Here is a 23,486-nt window from a genome sequence, read left to right on the forward strand (position 1 = left end):
TTAGGGGGACAAAATGGAGGTCCCCATGAGGGGAATCATTCATTTTAGCCAACAATAGACGAGTAAACATCAACACAGGGATGAAATAACTGTTTATTTGTCATCAATTTTATTAAAATGGATAATATGAAGTTATTATAAAGAAATCCATCAATGAAATACACATCTTACTGATCCCAACAAGAAACATATCTCTGATGGTAATTGAGTTAAATGACCCTGAATTAAATACTTAAGGTGGCTTTCATAATAGTGCCTTAAATCTAATGAAACAATTACCAATTGTATTATTGTTGCTGAAAAAGATATAAAGCTGCTTATTTTGTTGCATTTTTATTGAAAGTAAGCCACATTAATCTGCATAAGTATCTGCTCATAAAGATGAATATAAAGAGAATAATCACCCATCTCTACAGCTCTATGGAGTGTCTGTGATTTACAGGCTAACCAGCTGTATTAAACTGCTTTAAGCTGCAAGGGGGAGTCACATTTTTTCATGAATAATCATAGAAGTGTAATTGTAATCTGTTACATTTGTTATGAATAATATATTCTTTCAATTTGAGTTTAGTTATCATCGTTTCACTATTACTGTAGGTTAAATCACTAGTACAACTATTACAATAAACCCTGTTACCCAAATGAATGCCAGTTATAACACAAATCACTCTGGAATTAACTCTGCTGTAGTTCAGTCATACTGGACCATGGGGTGGTCGCTCCAGGGAGGCAGGTTGCTGAGTATCTCCTCAGTGGCTCTGTCGATAGGCCAGCTCCAGGCCTTAAAGAACGCAGACAGGTTCATCCCCACAGTCTGGGAGAAGGTCACAGCATACAGGTTCATCTTTGCATCGTTCTCGCTGGGAAAGTTGCTCATCTGTTGGTAGGCAGCAAACACCTTCTTAAAGGCATCCCAGCCAAACCTTTCTTGGAGCTACATGGAAGGAAATAGAGTTTATGAAAAAGTAGAACAATTAACTTTCATAAAATAGAAGAATCCTCACAAGCATTTGATCTAAACAATGATGGTGCTGACGGATAAACCGTGGCGTGGTCAATCAGTCCAAAACTTTAGTTTACCATTAGCATGCACTGTAGAGTATGAATGGAGAGGATCAATCGGTTTGAATTGGTATTTTACCAGACCGATCACATTGGATCCGATCCAAAAATGGTAATATCAACAGTTTTCTTTTTCTATTGCATCTACTTCTTTGCATTTTTAAGCTGTTTAGCATTCCCATTCTGAATGAATGTTGAATGTCATCTAACCCAAACATATTTTTTCCACATAATGTAAAACACATAAACTCTCTTTCACCTGCAGGTATGTCTCCAGGGCCGTCCACACATTCCAGTCGCTGAGATTCTTGCCTCCCTTAACATACTCATCTACAGTGTTCTTCCGATTTGTCAAGATCATCGATGGATGAGCCTGTATTGAACACAGTCAAGTCATTTTATTACAAGTAGGAAATAACAAGAGAGATTGAACTCTAATATGAAAATGTCTCTCATTACAATAATACTCTTAGAGATGTAGCTTTTTTGGGCCTTCGGTCATACGTTTGAAAATATTGATATATGATATCCTTCTTTATAGCTTTTCTCTTTTGAGCCCCAGCACCTCTTCATGCACATACACTGACCACAGGTTGCATGTGGCCTCTGTGGTGTGTGGTCTGAACTCCCAACAGCTTCTCTGTTGGTTGTGTCCCAGTTCATGAATTTCTCCCCACAGGCCTGCAGTCTTGGCAGAATCTGGTCTGAAGAGCTCTGTAGCTGAATCTGTGTGTATCATGATGGGATAGCCTGCATGCATCCAACCTGGATGGAGAGAAATAAGTAACACAGGAATGTATCTTTCAAAATATCTACACAAAGATTTGGAGAGATTGTACCTTTTGTAATTCACTGTGATGAGCTTATGTCTTATGCATGTCATAGCAGTTCATTAAGATAGTAATAACTAAAGTACATTATCACTACCTTTACATTTCTGAATCATGTGGGCCCTGTCCCAAACACAAAACACAATACACAAGATCAAAAATACTATGTAGAAATGCAGACATTACATCAAATGGAAACTGCATAACAATATTTACGCCATTAATCCTGGCTACTATCAAAATTACAATCAATAAAATGCAATTCTATCCTGTTAATTAATGCATGCTGGCTTTTAGGGGTGGGAATCACCAGTCTCCCAACTATACGATACTATCACGATACTTAAGCCACGATACGATGCGATTCTACGATATGCTAAGTATTGCGATACGATATATTGCAATATTGCAAATCACATGCTTCATATATCCGAATATATATGTCCTTCTTCCCTTCCTGGTTAAAAAATACCAAATAATTTCACACCTTTGATTAGAACGCGACCACCGCATTTCTGATTTCTTTCTCCGTTGACTCCATCTTTGTTTTGACTAACTGCCTGCCAATCCCATTGACTTTACCCATGGCCATGACCCACAAGAAAAAGCTCAACACCATCTAGTGGATTGAAAAAGCAATTGTTACCAAAACTTTAATTTGGATTTGCAATATGAATGGTTTATTAAATAACCTAATTTGTGTTCTTTGAACCTGAATAGTAGATGGAATTGTTTTTGTTACTGGTGCTAGTGGATCACCGGAGCTGTTAGCGACAGAGCCTCGCATCGGGTAAACTGAAACTGTGAAACGCATTTGCGCATAAGATTAATTGCGCCGCTTTCACGCATAGATCACCCGCCATATGAGGGCCCTTCAGCAAGGTGAGGCCCCACGCAGTCTGCGTGATCTCTGTGTGGGGAGGGGCGGCCCTGGTCAAGTGTAAGACCATCTTTCGGATGGATATGCTACAGTTTATATAATAAAATATCGATACTTGGCTTCCATGTACGATACAATATCTCCACGCAAAGTATCGCGATACTATGCTGTATCGATTATTTCCCTCACCTCTAGTTTTCTTTGTATTCAATCACAGTTAATGGGTTGAAAACACATGCAGCAAAGTTATCAATTGAATATGTGAGAATGTGATGGCACAAAACACTAACCAGCAGAAATCTGCACATCTGCCACAAAACGTTCTTTGCGGGAACATTTGTGTGGTATGACAGCCAGATCTGCAATGCCCTTCATGATGTCGTTCCACAGCGCTGCCACCTCATCAGGGTGCTCCAACTTTCTAACAACATCTGATGGTACGGTAAGGATGATGTTGTCAAACTCAAACTCTGCCCAGGGTGCTGGAGCTGTGCGCAGTGACAACCAATCAGCTGCTGTTGTCACACCTGAAATGAAAATAGGATTGGTGTTGAGGTGAAATCAAAAAATGGCTTTACAAGATTGTGATTATTTTTCAAATAATCCATTGGGGAAAGATTAGAGGAAGTATGGGGGCCAAAAGCTTTATGTCAAATCAAGCAATCTGATTGGTCGATGGCGTTTTTGCGGACCTCTTTGATTACAGATTTGAAAACATCGTTGCTTGCTTTAAAAGTAGCACAATTCATTATGTTAAACCTTCAAAAGTATCTAGATATCCCTGCCCTAATGCCAAAGGAACTGCACACTGAATATGTTTTGCCGTTTGATGTCTATGTCTGGACCGCTGCGTCAAAAAGGAGGGCTTCTGCCCCGTTACTTCTCCGCTGCTTTCTTGTTCCAGTATGCCAACGGTATACTGTTTTTCTCAGACGCGGAGGGATACTGACTTGTTGTGAAAAGTAACTTACAATTCTACCCGTGGTATACGCTCAGTATATCACGGCTAAGAACCAATCAGATTGCTTGATTTGACTTGTCCGTTTTATAATTACAAATATACAGTAGTCTTTTCATCTCATGTTATCATGGTTTTTTAGCAGGAGCTTCCAAACTTTTGAATCTTCGAGTACATTATTTATTTAATTAAATTTTACTTTTTTTGTGTATCAAAACTACCATTAAGGTTTAAACTGAGTGGAGTCAACATTGACCTAATAGAAAATGTTGCCCCTAAAAGATTAATCCAGTTAGAGGCTTTAAATCTTTTGTGAGGAATAAACTAGCGATGTCAATACGTTTATCTGAAGAGCAAAGGCAGATTTTAACACACACTCACCAGACTTGTAGTAAGGAGCAGGCATAGCAATCTGCACCACGACCTCTGCCCCCTCCACCTTTGTGTTGGGTGGAGCCACCAGGTAGATGAGTCCCCCCCACAGGTTCCACACCTGCATCTTCTCTGCTGTGACAGGAAATCGCCCACAAACAGATCTTGCTCTCTTCAACTCATCCTGAGGCAAGTAGTCTGTTTGGCAACCTATCAGGATCTGAGGGAGATATAGAACATGTTGCTACTTTGAAAACCTCTTTATAAAATCTGCTGTGCTGTAGTTTGATTTTTCAGTTGAAGAACACCATTGGACACAAAATGGGCTATTCTAGCATAAATCAATGGCCGCGTTATAGGACCGTATGTGAGAACAGAAATATCTAATTTCTTGGTCCTTTCACGTCAACATTAACCTTGTATTCTCAAAAAATTACAGCAACTTTTACTTATCAAGGCCCAAAAGATCTCTTTAACCTGATAACAACGAATAAAAGGCCTTGCAATGTTGCAGGTATTGATTGCAAAATTGATTTGTTGATATGTCTGACATAGATATGTATATAATATTAATAAATCTTACTTAATATAAATATTTAGAGTGTTGTCATTTCAAAGATTATATTGCTCTCAATGGAAAATCTGTGATTTGGGGAATAATTGATAAGAGTGGACCTGAATCGGTGTTCTAAATTTGCATCAAACACATGAAAACTATATGATTTATGTACTGTACCGTCCAGTTCTTGTTGACGATGTTTGCTGGTAGTATCATCTCTGTCTTCATACCAGGAGAGAGGTACAGACCCGTACTGATCCACTCATTCTCATCTGACACACAAAAAGAGCAGCAAAGGTTATAGTGCATGTAGGATATGAACAAGAACTAAATCTGCCATCATTATGTAAATTCAAAGATATCAAAAACACAGCACTAAATGCTACATTCTATATTAAATACAGACGAAGTAAAGGTCTGCAAGTTTATCTCACAATTATTTTACATTTGTTCACACAACAGTGTGGTCTGACCTGCTGTGATAGTGCTTATCCTCAGCTTTCGATCATAGACGAAAGTCTGATTCTCCTTGATAAGGTACGAAAGGAGAGCTTCCGGATCTGGGGACACATCATAGACCTCTTTCCCCAATCTGAGGAGCAAGTGGTCTTTTGGACTCTTTACAGGGTTTTCCTCACTCACCTTAAAATAATAAAACATATCCATTTCACAAATCCTGTTCTCTCAATAGCCAAGACACTGATCTCCGATTCACTGGCACCACACACTATTCAACATTTTGTTAACTTCTAAATATTATATTCTGATATAATATGAATATTGTTTTCTAATTATTTATATTAAACAGTATTCATTACTTTTACATGTTCAACTTCGTAGATGCACCAAAACAATGGACTATATCCCTAAAAGGAATTATTACTTGAATAAATAATAACAAACAGCATCCCTCTTTTTACACATACTAAACTCAATCATGTGAAATATTAAATCAGCCCACCTGTGGCATGCCAGACTTCTTCAAAATGTCAGTGAGGATGGACAGCACCTGTGTGTAGGAGTAGCTGTCATAAGACTTCATCATCAGGAAGTTGCTACACTCCATACCCAGTTTTTCAAGTTTTTTTCCCTCATGCTTGGAGAGTTCTTTGCCTTGTGTAACATGACCAGCAAAGCTGCGTAGGAGGTTGCGAAAGTGGCAGGTGTACGTCATTTCATGGCTGGGCACAGTAGCCTTGTAGGAACCTCCTGGAATTGTTGCCGCCATAAGGCTCAAGCCCAATGTGTTCAGGATCTTGTTTCCTGAAACACAGTTCAACAAACATGTCTTTATTTAATGGGTTAATACTCCAGCTTTTATAGTCAGGGTTTGATGGGCTGTGTCAAAAAGAATCCCCATATAACCAAAGTGGTAATGATATAACTTAAATGTAAGTTAATCAGAGATCTGTAACATGTGAGTATACAGTAAAGCAGCAGCATGGTTTCATTGATTTGGCTAGATATTCCACTGATCCAAAACAGACCGATGGAAAACCAAACCAAACCCAACATTGCAAACCAATGTTTAATTTTTTAAAGAGGGACCTGGGATAATTAATCCTAAATGCTGTCAACAAAAAATCGACCAAAGAGAGAAAGGACAAAAACAATGTCAACAGCATGATGTGCTATGAATTGGCAGCAATGGCCAAAGATAGTTGCAATTTAAAAACAGAATAGCAATAATGAAACCTTCTTAAACCTTCTATAGCTAAATGGGAAATAGACGGAAAGAAGATAAGACATTTTTAACTGATTTCATTTCTGTGAAATAAGTTCCTGGTCATTTTTATTCAATATTTTCTCCTACAGTGATTATACCGCAGAATCAAGGAGGATTTTGAGAATGCTCAGACCGTAATCACTGACCCAGGTAACACCGGATTTTACTCTAGAAGTTTAACACCTGACTCAGAAACTAAACACCTTAAAACCACATGATTCGTCACTGAAAGCATGTCCAAGTGGCCCCAGAATGTGTATTCTTCAACAAAGATCTGTACTGATAAACACGGATATTAGACCTGTTGCGTTGAAATGACACCCTAGCTAGTCGGATTTGAATGATGTGTCTGATAACTTTTATTCTGTCATTCCCATCTTGTCCTCATGGTGTCATTAGTGTTCTCCACTGCCTGACTGACATTCACACCGGCTGAAATTATTGCAACAATTACATTTGAATTTTTCTGACACAATTCCACCAACTTAAAAGATATGGTCCCATATATCAGCCCCGGGTTTTTGCATTCAACTCTACTCGAACATCTGTCCTTTCGTGGCTAACTATCTGTATTTAAAACCCCACCTTTGTGATTCTTCCTGTACTAACTGTTGTCCATTATGGATAACCCCACCCAACTTCTCCTCCTACAGTTGGACAGACAGTGGAGCTCCTTCTCCAACAGACAGCTCCAGCTCCGCTGTCACTAGGACAGATACTGTACAGGAAAAATATTCCTGCCTACTGCCATAACACTTTATAATAACTCACCTCTGGCTGGCAGAGAACTCACAGCTACATCGTTTTGGTTCCTCCTCCAATGAACAACCATGAACATTTAGGCACAACTGCTCTTTACACAACTGTAATTTATATACTACCATATTAATATATGTTACTGTAATATATTGTACAACAGTCTAAAACATTTAGAACATTTTATATTGAGTATTCTTGTGGTTCACATAATTTATACTGTAGATATGTGCATAGTTGCTGCTATCCGTCTGTGTGTCTGCCTGTCTGTCTGTCTATCTATCTATCTAGTTATCTGAAACAGCAAATGTGTTTCTCCCTTAGCTCTGTAGAAGTCATTATGTTGATCTGTATTTATATGTCTGTGCCTGATAACTGATGAGGCATTGAAACATGCACTGTATCAGTAATTATGGGCAGCATTTGCATGCTTGTGTCTGATATGTGTCAAAGCAAACAGGGTTCAAACAATGCCATCTTGTTAGTGCTAGTGGGTTGAAATAGAAAAATTATTATGGCACATTATCATACCTGAGAAATCTGTTATTGGGTTTTTTCCAGGATGTGACTGTGCCCAGTACCACGCATGCCCACCAATCAGCAGGCCTCCTCCCTCTGCTACAAAGTCTTGGATCTCCTCCACAGGCTGATTGTCGTACGCTCTACACACAAATACGCTCAGGTCTGTCCTGAACGCCGTCTCCTTGTACTTTAACCCTGACTTGCTGATAAGATTGTGGTTAGGCTGAACACCAATGACCCCCTTCCTGCTTTGGTCCAACCAATCGATGGCATTTTTCCAGAAAGGAGCCAGTTGCTGTAATGAAACACGTTATTTCAAAAGAGACAGTATTTACTCATGGAAAATGGTTTGGCAAAAAACATGAAACATTAATAAGCACACAGCAGAAACCAAACTTCCAGTGTTAAAATCGTACAAAGGAAATGACTTGACATACTGTAGCAACGTTTTTATCTTGTTTTCAATTGAACTTAGAAAGACAGCATTCTAATAATAATCAAGAATTCAGACTGTACATGTGACATCAGAGGCGCTTCATGTGTGATCACAACGACCCGCCCCCGTCCATAGTAGCTTCCTGCAAGAAACGGCCGTCCATCCTCAGTGGTACCAATGGGGAAGGCTAACGGGCCATGGATTAGTGCCTCAGAAGCTACTATACCATCGGTGAGGTCAAACTCTGAAACCCCCTGGAGTAAGATCTCCAGGTCATCTTTAAAATCTTTACCAACACTGTAATAGTGGACAGAGAAGAGAGAGACACACACAGGGGGAGATGAAAAATACAGCAGACGGAACTTTAAACTCCTTATTATAAAAGAAAAGTCACAAAGATGAGATGGAAGAGGAGTCTACACTCACCGTAAAGTCATCCATGAGGATGGGATCTGAGGGTAGACAGGCAGGATCTCTACCTTCCCACAATGCGCAGTAAAGTAGATCCCCGCCACAGCAGACACTTTATTCCCTGGGAAGTGTAGCAGTGTGTTCTCTTTTGGCTTGGTTGAAGCCCAGTGCCATGCCTGACCTGCTATCAGCACTCCTCCTCCAGCTTTCAGAAATGCCACCAGGTCTTTTGCATCTGCTTCCACGCGGTAGGCATCTGTCACATAGACACCAACCTCCCTACTGTCACTAAAGGACCCAACAGCTTTAACTTTGAGGCCAGATTTTATGAGGTTATCAGCGACAGCCTTGACATAATTGTTGACCCCCACAGTGAGGTTGTCAGATCCTTCTCCTCTCAGCCAGGTCACAGCGTTCTCTACCAGATCAGGAAAAGTGGTCAGATAGCCCTCATGACCGAGGACCACAATCTTTCCTCTGCCGTACCGAGAGGCTGCCATCAAGACCTGGCCTTGGCTGTTGATTGCTAAAGGAAAGGCATGGTCTCCATTCAGCACCAGGTCACAGGGAACATACGGGCCATTGAGGTCCAGCTCTTTCAAGCCTTTCATCAGGGACAGGTAGGCCCCTTCATGATAGGACTTTGTGGTTTGGTTGTCCATGGTTTGAAGGATTAAAGCGCTAAAGGTTGGACGTAAATAGTTGTGTTAGCTGTGGGAATAAAAAGAGTATTCTGAATGCTTTAAATAAAAATGTCAACAGTAAGGTTATTTAATACAAAGTGCAATCAATTAGTTCAAAATTGAACGGAAATCAGCCGTTCCTCATCCATAATTTTCTTAATTCAATACAAACACTACAGAAAATCATTCTAACACTACAGAAAAGCAAAAACTGACCTTTATTTGAAAGTTGATTTGGTCGTCTGGTCCTATAATTTGATCGAGAACAGGACAGGAGGAACTATTTAAAGGAGAAGATAAAGAACAAATAAGAGGAGGGACTTGGGTGAGCCATTAGCAAGGAAGAGGGTTGGATTATAGGATGAATGAGATCAGATGCAACTGCCACTTCGAATGAAGTCCGAATGAACTAATTAGTGCCTTGTAGGGACTTTTCCCTTTTTTTATTTTTCAGGCTAATGCCCAGTTTTTTCATCTTCTTGTTTCCTGAAACATGGTTTAACTATTATCAATTTATCTACTGATCTTTGCACCATGGTCCAACTTATGGTAAGGGCTTCACTGATCAAACTAAATCTAGAGAAAAAATTAATAAAGACAAGTTATCTTTGTTTTTATGTGTGCTCCATTGCTTGTTCATTCTCAACCTCGTCCTCATGGTTTCATCACTCTTTTCCGCGGCCTTAGCCAAACTCTCACTGGCTCAAATTAATTTAACAAATACATTCCTGCTGTAGATCCATTAGCTTAAAATACATACTTGAACTCCCCCCTTTACTTTCACCTTTCTGAGAACATTTGTCTTTCTGTAACCGTCTGTGTATTTAAACCCCACAATAGACAGTACATTGACATTGAGAATGTGTTTGTCACTCAGCAGTGCAGTATCATTTTGTTGGCCCATATATTTTAATGATAAAGTTTAATATATGTCTAAGCATACAACATGCAAATTGGAAGTCTTTATATGCGGCTGTAATTCCATGCTTGTTTCTAATCATAAATACATTCTCTGTTGAAATTATAATGTATAGGAACATCTTTTCCTGTTGTATCACACCTGAGGAATCTGTCTTTCAGTTTTGCCAAATACCTGAATGTTTATCCGGTACCATCAATGCACACCTTTTGTTGTGTACAATATACAGACAGTTACTCCAATGTCTTGTTGTGTCCCCTAAAGCTAATAATTGTATAATTCTGGATACCTCAAGAAAAATACTGGAAACAGGAATTTATGGTTTCAATTGTTTTATTTCCAAGACAAAAGAGAACATTTTAGTTTGCAAAGTTTGTGAGATATCACATTAGTTCCTGTTATCGGCTCATTATCCCAGGGTCTGTTTCTGCTCAGAAATTAAGCAACGGTTATGACTCACTATACTGTTTTGCTATCGGCGTTTTATCACTTATAATATATTACCGATGATTCATTTCCGAGTAATTAGAAGACACACCCAAATAAAACACTCAAACCATAAACTCCTATTTCCATTGTTTTTTTAAAGAAATCCAGAAATTATACAATTATTAGATTATCGGACAAAACAATCAATTAAAGATAACACTCTTACATACTTACCCTATGAATAACTGTCTGTATATTGTAAAAACGAGGGGTTACGTATGGTAACCCTAAGCACAGGCGGAGCCCTCTACTGGACTCTATGGGCACTACCTTATCATGCAAGCATTCACCGACTGAGATTTCTATAGACGAAGCCGGCCCGGGGCGAGCCTACCTGAATGTGTGCACAAGCCCACCATATATAATGCGGCAACGCCTCCAGTTACCGTCATCCTACACTTCTCTCTTCAGCGAGCAGCAGAGGACTGACAGGGCCCCCAAGTAGAGGGCTCCGCTTGTGCTTATATAACATGGGTTACAATACGTAACTCCTCGTTATATCTCTCACAGGCTCTATACACGTGCTGTCGTCCCACAACAACACTGTTCCATCTCACTGTCTCTGACCGGCTTTCTGGTTAGCAGCCGCTGCGCCTCACTCACCTCTCCCTCCGTCGTAACCGTGGAGAAGTTGGGGCTGCGGCTGACAGAGCACACTCTGACGCACTTACCTCACGGAGGTGTGCTCGGAAAACAGCGCTGAGGGCTCCCGCCCTCCGCCCATAGGCGGATGGAGAGAGTCCTCAGCCCCGTATGGGCTCACTATGCACCACCTCTCCCGAGTCCCTAAGGAGCACGGGGAGAGCGCAAGTGCCCCATGTCCCACACTCAGACACGCTTACCTCGTGAAGAGCGTGTATGGACTAGACATGGAGGGCTCCCCGCTCCTGCCCTAAAGCAGGGGGAAAGAGTCCAGCCCCTTATGGGCCCAGTGCGCGCCACGTCCCCCTGGACCGGGGGCCCGGGGAAACGTAAGCGCATTACGCCCGGGGAGGGGGTCAGATGCCCACTGACCCACAACCCCCCTTCCTCCTCGCCGGGCCCGGCGCCACGGGGCAAAAGGGGACATTGCCCCCTCCGTTGTCTTATTTTCCCCCTCACTTTGACCATCATTCATCCATCGAAAAGTAAAATAAATGTCACAATTATTAAATAACTTTAAATATTTATTTTCCCCAACACACGTTACTATGTCTAGATCAGATATGTGGGCAGGCAGTCAATCAACGTGTAAAAAAGCCTCAACCCCAAGTGAGCTTGTAGTCTTAATTAATGTTAGCGTGTGTGCTTAGCTGTAAACACAGTCGGATGGGTGACCAAAACGTCCCCGTTTTCCGGGCAAAGTCCCCTTTTTCGGAGGCCGGTACCCGGTTGAAACTCCCAAAAATGTTTCCCGTTTTTGAATGTGTGTTAAAAAACATAGAGCAAGGTGAAATAAAATGTTACATGTCACGTAAAAACAGAGTAACAGTGTTATGCCTGTTTGTAGCGTTACCATATTTCTCTACTACTTCTTCTTCTTCGACCTCTACTTCTTCTTCTCCTTTAGCATGAATTCAGTATCATTTTCCTTGGAATATGACTGGTAATGATTGCACAATGACCCACAGCATCTCTGTTCTCAGGCTATCAGTGGCTCTCAAACTTTTTTCAATAATGGACCCAGTGGTGTAGTCTACGTGATACGCAGGTATACGCCGTATACCCACTAGAAAATGCCAGTGATTTCCGTATGCCTCTTAAAAATGAGCGATGATACGTAACAACATCATTTTGTGACTTCGCTCTCACCCCCTTCTGTGTTAATACTTTTGGACGTCTGGGGCTTCCGTCGCCTTTGGCCTGTTGCTAAGCAACAGCAACACATTTGTTCGGGTCTGACAAACCCCACGTTTCTCTAACGTTATCAGAATTTGATCCTTCCATCATTCAAGTTCGCGGAGCGCTAAACAGGAAGCAAACATGAAACGAAAACAGACGAAAATATTTTAATGTTTTCCGAAGTTTTCCCCTATTACCACTACAGAAGAAGAGCCAGGTCAGGCGGCTGTCCTAAAGGTGACAGAGAACGAGCCCGGCGCTACCGTAAATTCACCCGGTAAGTGGAATTAGCATGGTTATCATTAACGTAACAGTAGCTGGAATGTAAGAACAGGCATCCTTGGTTAGACTGGAGGGACAGAAAGTTAGGTAAATGTCAGCACACATGCAAAGGAAAGCTGATCTAAACAACAGAAATTCATAAAGTCAATGACTATGCAAATGAGAGTTAATTCATGGTCATGTTAAAAGTGCATTTAAAACATTTGCACCATTATATTACTATATGTTAGTTATCAGTAGTTGTCAAATAATTAGCTATTGAAAAAGTGGAAGATTTTTCTCATTTTATCTGCTTTTCATGCATTTGTTAGCCATGATGTAAATATTGTAAGCAGTTTATGAAATACTTTTGAGTAAATCTTGGCTCTTTTCTGCAGATATTATTGGTAAAAACTTGTATTATTCTAATTAGTCATGGTTTTGTTTATTTCCAGGTTGTGCTCTTTGCAGCGCTACAAAATCAACATGTGTCCTCACAGAACAACGAGTGTCTATGTCTGAGGAGTGGGTGCACTTTAAGATCCAGTCCTAGGATTCAAGCAGATCAACATCTCTGGCCTCTTTGAGAAACAAGATTAGACGACATGAGACGTCCAGAGCACACAAAATAGCCCAGAAGCTCACGGAGAAGGGTGGACAGGATTTAGTTGGAAATTTGGTGAGAGCTGTGTCAGAGACAGTGTTTGCAGTAGGCCATATTGAGATTTTGATAAAAATGTCGATTAATTGTTCAACCCTAGAAGATAAGTGGGCTTTTTCCATCATTGTTCATTCTTTTATTTTTTTATTGTTAATGTCACTGGCAGTTAAAAGTCACATAAAAATGCTTATAATACATTGACAAGTTGATAACACATAACCAGTCTCAAGACTAGTCTATGCATTACTAAGTGTGATGGTGTTCATGACGTGTTGCTTCGAGACAGGATGAATACAATTATTACAGTATACCCACTACAAAAAAGTAGACTACACCACTGAATGGACCCCCTTTGAAAAACAATTTCAGCCAAGTACCCCCTGATCAGCACAAAAACTATTTGTTAGGGACAAAATGCCTAATATAAAGAGGTACAGTCCTACAGCGCTGCACCATCAGTGTATGATTTATTAAAACAACAACCTTGTAACTGAGAAACACTTAAGTGTTACATTTCAAATGTTTACAATCCATCATTCAATTCATGGCAAAACCATTTTAACATCATGCAATAACACTAAGATGACATTAGTTGCATTGAACTGATCTTTTTAATAAGTTGTAGGCTACTTACAATTTGGTGAGAAACATGGGCTTATTGTTTTGGTGTCCTTTGATAAGCAGGCAGTCATATAATTAACTAGAACTAGCTAGATCTGATGGATTCATCTGGACATCACATAAACGCGAGTGAAGTATACCCGGCCGTACGCGCTGCTGCTGACGCTGACAGAGTACACGCAGCTCTACCAGATCACAGCTACGCCGCTGTGACGGACCGGTGAGCAGAGCAAAACACACACTATAAGACCTAACACACTTAGCTATGTTATCTTCTCTGGAACTAGCTATACTAGAGAATGCAATTCCTGAAGAAATTGCTAGTGGGAATGCTTTATGCTGAAAAGCTGACGCTAAACTGCTATGCTGAAATGTAGCCTAATGTGTAAGAAGAAAGTGAAGAATTTAGATTGAAATGATACATGAACACTGAACACTGGGGGCTTGAATGTGTGATGAAAGAAGAAAAGAAAGTAAAAAGGCTTGGAAAAGCAGCAGAATATTATATAAGTTTTGTTGAAGAACCGAAACAGATATCGGTGAAATGTCAACGAGTGAAGCATCTGAAGGAAGTTGAGCATCTGAAGTGTGCTTTTTGTGTACTTTCGGGTTAATAATGTGGCCTTTTTGGCAGATTAACTAAAGGTTTGCTGCTAATGCTGTGAGTAAAGATCAGCTTGAATTTACAATTGGATTTAATGGAGACATGTTGAAAGTGTTTGTCACTTCATGCCCTCAAAAGGCATTTTGTTTAATTATTTTGCAATTTTTTTTTCATTTTTCAAGCTACGAGATGTTTTCCTACGTTTGTCATGACAAATTATGTCTCAGGAATGTAGGGTTTTGGAATTATGGCAGGTTTAAAAAATTCAAGCTGTCCTCCACTCTAGCTTTGAGATCACACACCCAAACGAGCTGCTCAATACACAATAATGTTCAAATCTGAAGAAGGCCTCTTTACCAAGGTCTGAACAATGTTTAATATCTCTAAAAGTATGAATTAGATTTCAAAGTTGTGTTACATGATAATGTCAAAAAGATGTGTAACATTTTAAAGTTGGAATGAGGTTTCTGAGTGAAAGTATGAATGAACAGTTAGCAGTTGAAGTCGCATGAAGATTTTTCAAGTCTGAAGAGTTTATCCCTTGACTTCAATGTTAAAAATGTGATGAATTATGGGATGTATCTCTGGAATTATGAAAGTTATGAATAAGAAAAGTAATAGCCATCGATTTCCGACCAAGCTGAACGTTTTGATGTTTGAACGGAGTTTCTGCGATGTGGAATGTGGGCGAAGAAGAGGCGCAAAATAGCCCAGCGGAATAATAAAGAATTTTGTGCATTGAATAACATATAGTTGGAATGCTGTATCAGCATGCTGCTGTATCAGCATTCCAACTAACATATGTGTATTCTTTACTGTCGGGTCACTTATTACAGGTTCAGCGAGCTGCATGAGAGTGATACTGACGGGCTGTCAGAGTAGAGAGAGGAAAAGAAAGCACCCCGTTTATTTTTCCCATTTTATTATCCAGAATTACTGTAAACTTTTGAATAAAGTAGTTAATCTACTATTAGTAGTTTGTTTAAATGTATTGCTTGTGTTGTTTTTTTCATTAACATAAAATAAATCTCACGTACCCCCTGCAGTACTCTCACCTACCCCTAGGGTTCCACGTACCCCCATTTGAGAACCACTGCGTTAACCCACTAAATTGTCACTGTCCATTTGGTCCTCATTGGACCCATCTCCCTGCATTTTTAATGAGCAGCAGTCTGCAGTTCAGCCATACTGAACCATGGGGTGGTCGCTCCAGAGAGGCAGGGTGCTGAGTTTCTCCTCAGTGGCTGCGTCGATGGGCCAGCCCCAGGACTTAAAGAACGCAGACAGGTTCATCTCCACAGTCTGGGAGAAGGTCACAGCATACAGGTTCATCTTTCCGTTGTTGTCCTTTGGAGAGCTGATCTTGAAGTAGGCAGCAAACACTTTCTTAAAGGCATCCCAGCCAAACTTATCTTGGAGCTGCATGGAAGGAGACACAGGTAAAGGCAAATGTAAAAGGAAATATAAAAAGCAGTGTTCTCTCATTTTTTATTCACCATGTTCAGGTCAACCATGGCCAGAGATCTTTAGTATTAATAAATAAAAAAAAGAAGAGGCAGAACTGTTTCTGCTGGTTTAAAATTATAATGGATTAATAATAACATTGGTGTGCAAAGTATTATATTTTGTTCATTTAAATTGCATGCTTTTAATACATATAGGCCTGATTATTTTAATACAAATAATCATTAAAAAATCGTCAAATTCTAAGCTTGGCACTCTGCCTTCTCTTTACACAGACTTTTCTTAAAGTGATCCTATTATACTATTTTTTAGGCATATACATTATAGGACTCAGATATATAAAAAACCTGTCTATGAAGTGTTTTGCTCAAAATACCAAACAGATCACCCATCTAGCCATGCCTCATACCCCTCTATTTCAAATAAATGGTGTAATATAGAGAAATTTGTTCTCACCTGCATGTATGTCTCCAGGGCCACCCACATGCTCCAGGTGTCGAGTTTCTTGCCCCCCTCAGCGTAAGTCTTTGCCCGTCCGTTTCGTTTTTCTAAACCCATAGCTCCATGAGCCTGCATACAAGATGGAATTATATGATTGTTCAACAATTACATAAAAGATAAAAGCAAAAAAGGCATTTTTGGGACAGCCATTGTTATGAAATACTGTGTTATTACATTTGAAGACCAGGCTTTTCTAGCCATTGGTTTCAGTTGTTTTGTCAAAACATTGACTCTACCTTTCCCCTTTCGATCCCGAACACCTCTTCATGCACATACACTGACCACAGGTTGCATGTGCACTCTGTGGTGTTTGGTCTGAATTCCCAGCAGCCTCTCTGTTGGTTGTGTCCCAGTTCATGGATGGGCCCCCACAGGCCTTTCCCCCGAATATGGGTAGTGCTGACCAGCTGAGGTGCTGTGGCCTTTTGTGCCATGATAGGATAACCTGCGTGCATCAGACCTGGATTGAGAAAAACAAACTGTTATAGCAACTCCAATATATCCATAGGTGTGAACAAGAATGGTATTCTGTCTATCTGTCTGTATGTGATTTGGGGACCTGTCCATGGTGTACCCTGCCTCTAACCCAGCATTAGTTGGGACAGGCTTCATTTTTCCTGGACTTTCAACAGGATGAAAAACAAATCCAAATACACTCACCATGGGAAATCTGCACATCTGTCACAAAGCGTTCTTTGCGAGGAAATTTGTGTGGTTTGGCAGCCAGATCAGCGATGCTCCTCATGATCTCATCCCACAGTGCTGCCAGCTCATCAGGGCGCTCCAGACTGCGAACAACATCTGATGGTACGGTTAGGATGATGTTTTCAAACTCCAACTCTGCCCAGGGAGACGGAGCTGTGCGCAGCAACGCCCAATCAGCTGGTGTGGTCACGCCTGAAGAGAACAAAGAGGGTGGATGTGTTCAAAACTGAGCAATGAATGATTTATTTTACATACTACACACCAGTTATTACACATTCAGCAGAGACACAACACAGTGTCACCCAGCCACACACTCACCTGATTTATAATATGGCGCAGGTACAGCCATCTGCACGGTGACCTCTAGGCCCTCCACTTTTGTTTTGGGAGGAGCCACAAGGTAGATGAGCCCCCCCCACAGGTTGCACACCTGCATCATTTGTGCGGTTATATTAAACCGCACATGAACACACGTTGCTCTCTTTATCACTCCAGCTTTTAGGCGGTCTGTTTGACAACCTATCTGGATCTGAGGAAGACATATGATATGTGTTAATGATTGTAAGAATAATTTGTTCTATAAATAAAATAATGCTACCGATCCCCTAAAAGGCAAAACTTTCTTGTGAACACGAGAACGTTATTTAAAAAAATATGTGTCCAGGTTCCCTTAGGGTCCCCTTAGAATGCAATGCTGGATATATGGATAATGTGAGATTGCAGTACATTTAAAGACTGAATGGCACTATCTACCAGAAAGTGTTTTTCTCCTCATATGTTGTTATCCGTGTGTGCTATTGGGACAACAGTGCATGTACTGTAGATGCAGTGACCAGTTGCTGCCAAATAATCCCATTTTATTTGTTGATGCAGTTTACATTCCTCCTAGATCAAATTTTAAAAATGCATTTACAAGAATAAAACTAGTGTTTTTGTGTGGATTTGTCCTGTTTTTATTTTTGTTGCATAAATGTACAAGGCTACAGCTGCATTGTACTGTGCAAACCTGTAAAAGTGACCCTTGAAACTTGCCTCCTAGATGTTGGGGGGAAGATGGGGCACTAATGCCTCTGCTGGGGATGTGCTTGATCCCCTCTAGGAAAGTGAGCTGGGATATGTTAAGGGTAGGCCTAGTTGCTACTGGGCACAGTGGTATGCATGGGGTGGGCATTAACATAAACACAATTAACTCAGTTGGACTCAATATTGTTTTTAGCACCTTCCAGCCCTTGTTGACAATCTCTTCAGGCATGGCAATGTAGGTCTTCATACCAGGAGAGAGATAGAGACCTGTACTGATCCACTCCTCGGCTGTAGACACAAATGCAACAAATATACAGTAATTAGATCATCAAGACCATATTTACATGGATAACATTTGAAATACACATTTATCTTATTCCCTTTTAACTCTACGATCGGTAGACTAGTGCAATTTAACCATACAATCATTACGGCAACATAAACAAAAATGAATCATGCGTGTGCACATACTGTCTAAGGGTTCAACTCATAAACAGCTCAACTACATGTTCTTAACAACAAGATCTTACCTGCTGTGTCAACATCAGTCTTGATTTTGTGGTTATAGACAACCGGCATCAAGGGGTTATCCTTGATGAGGTACGGCAGGAGAGCATCAGGGTTTGGGCAGACCTTATAAATCTCTGTCGCCACACTGAGGAGCAGGTGGTCTTTGGGAGTCTTCACAGGGCAGCTGTCACACACCTTGGAAGAAAATGGGGAATTATCAAATATGTTTCTGTGTCACATCACTGGTTGTTAGCTGTGTAATTTTCTAGTTACATTTTTTGGTCCACAAACCTTTGGCATGCCTGACTTCATCACAATGGCAGTGAGGGAGGACACCACTTGTGTATAGGAGGAGCATTCCTTGGCATTCATGTGCAAGAAGATGGAGCAGTCTCTGGCCAGCAGTTTGAGGTTTTCCTCCTCATGTTTGCTTAGTTTCTCCCCATGGGCTACATGGCCAGCGAAGCGGTGGAGAAGGTGGCGGAAGTGGTAGTTGTCTTTGATGAACTGTTTAGGCTCAGGGGCCTTGTGTAAACCTCCTTTGATTGTTCCTTTCAACAGACTCAAGCCCATTGTGTTCAGGATATGGTTACCTAAAAAGGCAAAACCTAACTTTATCTACTTTGTTTCATTGTTGAAATGAGTACAATAGGTTATAGGACATTTAAATATTTTACTATGCAGGTCTGTTACGTAAAGCAGTAGCCGGACATCCCATGGTAAATCCTCACTTTTCTGTTTGTAACTGAGCAGACTGTCAGAAAACACAACCCTCTCTATTTTCCTCCACACCCAAATCTCTTAAAAAGGGCTGCAACGGATCTGATACAGACTGATCCAGATTTAAACACTTCTCTGACGTCACAGAAGTGGCGCTACGGCTATTTGGCCAACTCCACCAATAAGGAGGAGACAGCCACGGACATTGCCGTTCGAAAGCGCTGGAGACGCTGTAGTGCATATGGCAGGCCTGTAGATGGTGCTGTTCTCACAGAATCAGCCCATGCAAAGACAGTGTTAAATTGAGCGAAATGAGGAATGGCTAAAAATGCATGATCTGTTTGGTATTTTGAAAAATAAAAAGTATAAATATGCCTTATATAGGTATGGTCCTACACTATATTATTCAAATATAGCATGATAGGTCCACTTTAAGTAGGGGGGCCCATGCTCAATTAAGTCACTTTGTCAGTAAGTTATAAAGTGTGTCTTGAACTTGTCTATTTCAAGCTTGAATCCTATCGGGCTTTATGAGCCTTCTACTCTGTTCAGTAGACAATTTTATAAGCATTTTAGAATCATCTATATTATTATTGTATTTATACTTTGAACACATTTTCCTCATTCTAGTACTTACTACCACGTTAATGAATGAAAATGTGTAGGGATTTACCTATTACAGTTTTGAATTGTGATTTATGACTTATTGCCTTGCCCTAGTACATCCACACCAGCATAAGTATTTAGAAGGTATTACCCGAAATATGTTTAATATGCATTATGATGTGTTATCGTGCATTTAACTCTACATAATTATACAACTTTGGGGGTGCATTGCCATACCTGGGAAATGTATTAGTTCGTTTTGCCCAGGGTGTTTCTGTGCCCAGTTCCAGGCATGTCCACCAATCAGCAGGCCTCCTCCCTCTGCCACAAACTCTCGGATTTCCTTCGCATGTTTATCGCTGCCCGATGGGCCCACAAAAACACTCAGACCTTCCTTGAACTCTGTCCTCTCACACTTTAACCCTGATTTGCTGAGAATACCGAGGGCATGTTTGAATGCAATTCCAACGACCCCCTTCCGACCTTCATCCAGCCAATGAATGGCATTGTTCCAAAACGGAGCCAGTGTCTGTATTGAGACAGTTATCACAAGAAAGGAAGCAATTTGTTAATCACAAACAATTCTGATGGCTATAATGTGTAACAAAATAAATAATACAATTATCTGTCTGAATGAGATCATCATTCTTTCAGACGATACATTTCACTACAAGAGCAAAATCTGTACTGAATTTTCACTTTTGAAGGTAGACATTTCTTATTTTAATGTAAACTCTACCTCTCGTCCAAGAAATCCTTCATGTGAAATCACAATGACTCGTCCCTGCCCATAGTAGGATCCTGCCAGGAACGTCTGTCCATCATCGTTGGTACCAATAGGAAAGGCAAGCGAGCCGTGGACCAGAATCTCAGAACTTAGTGATGAACCCTGGAGGTCAAACTCTGAAACCCCCGTGAGTAAAAACTCCAAGTCATCCTCAAAATCCTTACCGTTTCTGTTTTTGAAAGAGGACAAGGGAAACATAGATGCCAACTATTTGGGTCAGTCTATTAATAACCATGTAAATCATGTGAAAAGAAAAAAAACACCACTAAATATGGGTTATGTAGTACGTTTTCTCTTTTAATTTGGCTTTTGGAATTTTGGCGTTTTGTTATGAATATCTAAATGACAGGAAAACCACTGGTGCATGGCATAATCCTCGGGTCACAAACATATCCTGACAAACAGCAGCTATAGCATATAATTATTACGATATACATAATATACTTAATGTAATGTATGGTACATAATATATTTGTCACAATAATTCCAACATGAATAATAGCATCATAGACACGTGGGCAAAATATTCCAAATAGAAGGTGTCCCTCTCAAATATTTTTTTAATGTGCAATAAAAGAGAAGTAGAGTGTACACTTACACCACAGCCATCCATGACGATGGAACCTGAGGGTAGACAGGTAGACACTCTATCTCACCGCGACTCTTAGAGAAGTAGATCCCCGCCACACCAGACACTTTATTCCCCTCAAACTGCAGCAGCGTGTTTTCTTTCGGATGGTTTGCAGCCCAGTGCCACGCCTGACCTGCTATCAGCACTCCTCCTCCAGCTTTCATGAATGCCACCAGGTTCTTTGTGTCAGCACCCATGCTGTAGGCATCTGTCACATAGACGCCAAACTCCCGGCTGTCACCTAAAGAACCAACCATTTTGACCTGGAAGCTGGATTTGCTGAGGTTATCAGCGACTGCCTTCACTTTATTGTTGACCCCCACAGTGAGGTTGTCAGATCCTTCTCCTCTCAGCCAGGTCAGAGCGTTCTCTACCAGAGCGGGAAAAGCGGTCAGATAGCCCTCATGACCGAGGACCACAATCCTCCCACTGCCGTACAGAGAGGCTGCCATCAGGGTCTGGCCTCGGCTGTTCATTGCTAAAGGAAAGGAATGGTCTCCAATCAGCAACAGGTCACTGGGAACACAAGGGCCACGAAGGTCCAGCTCTTTCAAGCCTTTCATCAGGGACAGGTAGGCCCCTTCATTTTGATTTTGGGTGGGCTGGTTGGACATGGCTGGAAGGGTTGATGCCCTGAGGGTTCACTGAAGAGGGTGGACAGCAGGATAGCAGAAAAAGGTGTGGGTGTTAACAGTTCCACCTAGATGTTTGTTGTGCCAGTTGGTTTTCCAGCTGGATAAGAAAAAACAGAGAGGGAGGGATTCAAACAAGCATGAAGACCGAAAGTTTAGCTGTCAAGTGCCAACAAAACGAGTTTACAAATCTGCATTACAACCAAACACTACCTTAAAGCAAAAGTGTTTACATTACCTGTAAATCCAGTTTTCTTTTGTCTTGTATTAGTAGGCAGGCAATCAACCAACGACACTACCTGGCGGAGAAAGGATTGAAATAGGTGAGAGTGAGAACCGGATGAACATTGCAGAGGTAATAACAAAAAGGGGAGGGCCTTCAGTGAGCATATCCTAGTGAGAGGCTATTATTGCCTCAGGGTTCTCAGTGTGTGAATATGAGGCGTTGGACTGAGATACACCCTGAAATAACCTAACCTAAAAACCTGCTCATCATGTAAGAGCAAGTCAATATTTGTAGATGTTGAGAGCCAATAAGCCTATCTTAGTTTCTTGAAGAAATGTATGATGACCATTGAAGAACATTTTAAATTAAATGATAGTTCAAGTGGAGTGCAAAGATATGTGACGTGTGAGCCTTTTGTCAACTTTCGAAACACTTTTTCAACATGTAAATTGTGAATTACAATAAATAATATTATGTGAATGTAAAATGCAAGCTGCTTTTCTTTAATAAGCTTTAAGCAGCTCTCTCATATGCCTCTACAATAGATCAACAAAAGTGCTCTTCTAAACAAAAGGATTTTCTGCAACCAGACAGCCCACATGCATTACAAAACCTGTCCATCCTGTTATGGAAGCTGCTACAAAAAAATCAAACGAAATAATCAGACAGTGACGGGAGAAAATGACAAGCAAAAAGTCAAATTTCGCTTATACCATTAAATGCATAGGTGGAACGTTTATCATTTTATCCAATGTGTTCGTTTGACCTAGCTTTCTTCCTTAACTCTTGTCTTTGATTACATGTGTATGTGCGTCACTGTTCTGCGCAGCACACAACCTAAACTCCTTAGATCGCGCAAAAAATGACATTTAGTTGATGGTGAAATCACAAAGTGAAAAAAAGTCTAATTTACCATTCGGTTGTATCAATCCCTAACAAATTACGTTACATTGTTAGTCCACAGATAACATATAATCCTTGTTTGGGTGTGTATGGAATCCCGGAAAAGTCAAAGTCGAAAGCGGAACCTTCGAGGGGAGCATGTTTCCGAACGACCGTATTTTTATGATGGTCTGCGTCTACTAGACTGCAAAACATGCTCCATCCGGT

At 40.7% G+C, this 23,486-nt stretch overlaps 1 protein-coding gene across 1 annotated transcript; it reads right to left on the reverse strand.

Annotated features, from left to right (window-relative positions):
• Nucleotides 1-74: 74 nt before the first annotated feature.
• LOC307034942 (uncharacterized protein) lies at nt 75-23,418 on the reverse strand. Its single transcript, XM_079673866.1, has 26 exons — nt 23,290-23,418; nt 22,389-22,449; nt 21,486-22,250; nt 20,840-21,056; nt 20,338-20,629; nt 19,066-19,367; nt 18,795-18,969; nt 18,461-18,552; nt 17,560-17,770; nt 17,197-17,433; nt 16,773-16,996; nt 16,492-16,605; nt 15,761-15,990; nt 11,446-11,495; nt 11,275-11,389; nt 8,528-9,220; nt 8,182-8,398; nt 7,675-7,960; nt 5,623-5,924; nt 5,135-5,303; nt 4,839-4,933; nt 4,112-4,322; nt 3,063-3,299; nt 1,604-1,827; nt 1,322-1,435; nt 75-934 (listed from the first exon to the last, which is right to left on the reverse strand). The coding sequence occupies exons 3-26, from the start codon at nt 22,130-22,132 to the stop codon at nt 692-694; spliced, it is 5,697 nt and encodes a 1,898-aa protein (XP_079529992.1). The 5' UTR covers nt 22,133-22,250; nt 22,389-22,449; nt 23,290-23,418; the 3' UTR covers nt 75-691.
• Nucleotides 23,419-23,486: the final 68 nt, after the last annotated feature.

Source organism: Notothenia rossii (assembly GCF_949606895.1).
Source record: "Notothenia rossii genome assembly, chromosome: 4".
Taxonomy (NCBI): domain Eukaryota; kingdom Metazoa; phylum Chordata; class Actinopteri; order Perciformes; family Nototheniidae; genus Notothenia; species Notothenia rossii.